This window comes from Octopus sinensis, linkage group LG23 (assembly GCF_006345805.1).
Source record: "Octopus sinensis linkage group LG23, ASM634580v1, whole genome shotgun sequence".
NCBI classification, from domain to species: domain Eukaryota; kingdom Metazoa; phylum Mollusca; class Cephalopoda; order Octopoda; family Octopodidae; genus Octopus; species Octopus sinensis.
This window is the reverse complement of record NC_043019.1, coordinates 3,575,333-3,578,453: the sequence shown is the minus strand read 5'-3', so window position 1 is coordinate 3,578,453 and position 3,121 is coordinate 3,575,333. Positions and strand designations below refer to the sequence as shown.

Here is a 3,121-nt window from a genome sequence, read left to right as displayed (position 1 = left end):
ATGATAATTAATTTTTGAACAGACATGAAGTTTAATGTTCATTTAAAGTGGGTAATACAGTTGAATGCATCAGCCTTGGTATATATGGTGCCTATAATATAATATACACAGTGGGGGTCGATGAAGGGCCAACTGAATCCAATGGTAGATTGACTTTCATGTGTGGGTTACAAAACCAGATTGAGCCTAATTCCCTACCATCTGTGCCAAACAAACTCCCCTAATACGGTGTCAAATTTTGGCACAAGGCCTAGATTTTCAGGGGAGGCTTAGGGCAAAGTGATTACATCAACCCCCAGTGCACAACTGGTACTTATTTTACTGACCCTGAAAGGATGAAAGGCAAAGTTGACCTCGGTGGAATTCAAACTCAGAATGTAAAAAACGGACAAAATGTTGCAAAGCGATATGCCTGGCATGCTAACAATTCCGCCAACTTGCGACCTTCATCTTTTACGCCTTAACAATAATAGTAATTTTTTCTACCAAAAGGCCTGAATTTTTGGGGAAAGTGAGGTTAGTCATTTTCATCAACCCCAGTACTTAACTGGTACATATTTTATCAACCATGAAAGGATAAAAAGGAAAGCCAACCCTCAACAGCATTTGAACTCAAATACCACCGAGTGTTCTCTTAGGCATGGTAAAAATTCTGTCAATCCATTGCCTTAATTTGGGGGAGGGGGAGGTGATAAGTCGATTACATCAACCCCCCCAGTACTTAACTGGTACTTATTTTATCAACCCCGAAAGGATGACAGGCAATGTCAACCCCCGGCGGCATTTGAACTCAGAACGTGAAGACAGACAAAATTTCACCACGCATTTTGTCCACCATGCTAACAATTCTGCCAGCTCACCACCTTAATAATAATAATAATAATAATAATAATAATAATAATAATAATAATGTTTCTAACAGAAGCACAAGGCCTGAAATTTGGGTGAGGAAGCGGGGATCAGTCAATTAAATTGGCCCTAATATTTGACTGATCCTGGTGGGATTTGAAACCTGAATCTAAAGAGCCAGAAGGAATACCACAAAGCATTTTGTCCGTTGCTCTAACAATTTTGCTAATCCATCTCCCTCAAAAAACCACACTAATAATAATACTACTACTACTAAATACTAATACTACTACTACTAATAATAATAATGACAATAAAAATATTAATAACAAATAATACCAATAACAAATAATAATAATAATAATAATCATAATAATAATAATAATGATGGTAATAATAATAATGGTTTCAAATTTTGGCACAAGGCCAGCATTTTTTTGGGGGGAAAGGGTAAATCAATATCATTGACCCCGGTGTTTGACTGGTACTTATTTCATTAGACCCCCACCCCTGAGAGGACGACAGGGTAAGTCAACCTTGGCAGTATTTGAACTCAGACCAAAAAGCCCGGAGAAAGAAGTACTGCCAAGCATTTTGTGTGGCATGGTAAATGTTTCAGCCAGCTCGCCGCCTAAAGAATTAATAATAATAATAATAATAATAATAATAATAATAATAATAATGTCCTTTTAAATATTTAAATATCACAAAGTAAGAATTTAACAAGGAATACATGCCATGCTATAGTGCTGCCGACAACATGTACAACAGTAGTTAGCAAGCAACTTCACTATCTAGCATCATCTCTCGGACGCAACCAGGTTCCTTCTTCTCACTGGAGCCAGACTTTTCCGGAACGTTACCGTCTGTGGGAGGGGCAGCGCTTTCGGTTCTGTCCGCGTCTCTCCGCATCTCGCTCTCCTTGTTGTCCTCTCCGCTCATCCCCTTCAGCTCGAGCAAGTCCAAAGTTTGAGTGATTGTGTTGACGGCGTGCTTCCGAGCCTGACGGATGCTGTCGTCGGAGCCGGCCTGGATGTTGTCCAGCTTCAAGAGCATTCTGGTCAACATCTCCTCCAGGTATTTGTAGTTTTTGTCCTTTTTGCTACCTTTGAACATGTTCACCTGGAGTCCCAGCTCTTTAGCATCTTCAACAATTTTTTCAACTGTCTCGAGAGGAGAAAGAGGTTTTTCAAGTTCGTGTTCCTTTGGCGACCCTTCTTTAGCTGCAGGCTCCTTTCCTGCTTCATGATGGGGCTGGGCGTATGTCTGAGGACCCTGCATGTAGACTCCTTGGGTGGGTGGTTGCTGAGTCGGCGGTTTCCTCCCTGTTTGCGGACTTCCAGCGCCAGGGCTGTCAGTGTGGCGAACAATTGGTATGACACGTTCCCCAGCGTTTTGACCTCCAGCTTGATGAGACGGACTACTGGTCCATGACCCTTGGAAACTGGCTGGTTGCTGTCCAGGTTGATAATTAAATTGATGCTGAGGATGTGGGTGTTGCTGCTGCTGCTGAGGATGTGTTGGTGGTGGCTGCTGTTGTTGCTGTGGTGATGCTGGCGGCTGCGGTTGACGGTGGGGCATAGTATTTGTAGGGTGTGGCTGACCCTGAAAGTGAGGGTAGTTGAATGCTGGTGTATGCTGGAAGTGTGTTGTGTAATGTTGCCGAGGTGGCTCTGCCGGTTGTGAATTGCTGCCAACGTGTTGAATTGGGATCTCTCGGGCCTCAGAAGCACCAGGGTACTGGTGGCCGCCCTGCTGTGGTGGTTGCGGTGGTGGCGCTTGCTGTCGGTATTGGTAATGTGCTGACGGGGTTGGCACTGTGTGGACAGGAATCTGTCGAGGTTGAGCAGAACTGTAACCAGCTTGAGGAGTGTAAGCAGAAGACATCTCGTGATTGACTGGGATTTCTACCATCTTCCCACCTTGATTCTGGTACGGATTTGGGAAAAACCTTTGCGGCTGGAAATAGAATAAAAAAAGAGAGAGAAAAAAAAAAGTAGAATTAGTGAAAAATATTCCACAAAATGCAGCAATGAGAAAGAATTCTTTTTAATTAAGCTTAATTTGCAACCATGTGGATTCAAGTTCAGTCCCACTCCACAGCACCTACTATAACCCCAAGCTGATCAAAATCCTTGAGTGAATATGGTAGATGGAAACTGTTTGGAAACCTTTTGTGACTGTGCATGCATATGCACACACACACACACATCACTAAAAGAGAAAGAATTCTTTTTAACTAGTAACAAAAAGTAACTACAGGCACAGACAA

The 3,121-nt window shown here is 42.6% G+C and overlaps 1 protein-coding gene across 1 annotated transcript in view; it reads right to left on the bottom strand.

Annotated features, from left to right (window-relative positions):
- Positions 1-1,288: 1,288 nt before the first annotated feature.
- Positions 1,289-3,121, bottom strand: part of LOC115223595 (BAG domain-containing protein Samui-like) — an 8,608-nt gene continuing 6,775 nt past the window's right edge. Inside the window, exon 2 of the mRNA XM_029794245.2 lies at positions 1,289-2,808. Coding sequence (XP_029650105.1) covers positions 1,624-2,763 — 1,140 coding nt within the window. The 5' untranslated portion in view covers positions 2,764-2,808 and the 3' untranslated portion in view covers positions 1,289-1,623. The remainder of the gene's footprint in view (positions 2,809-3,121) is intronic.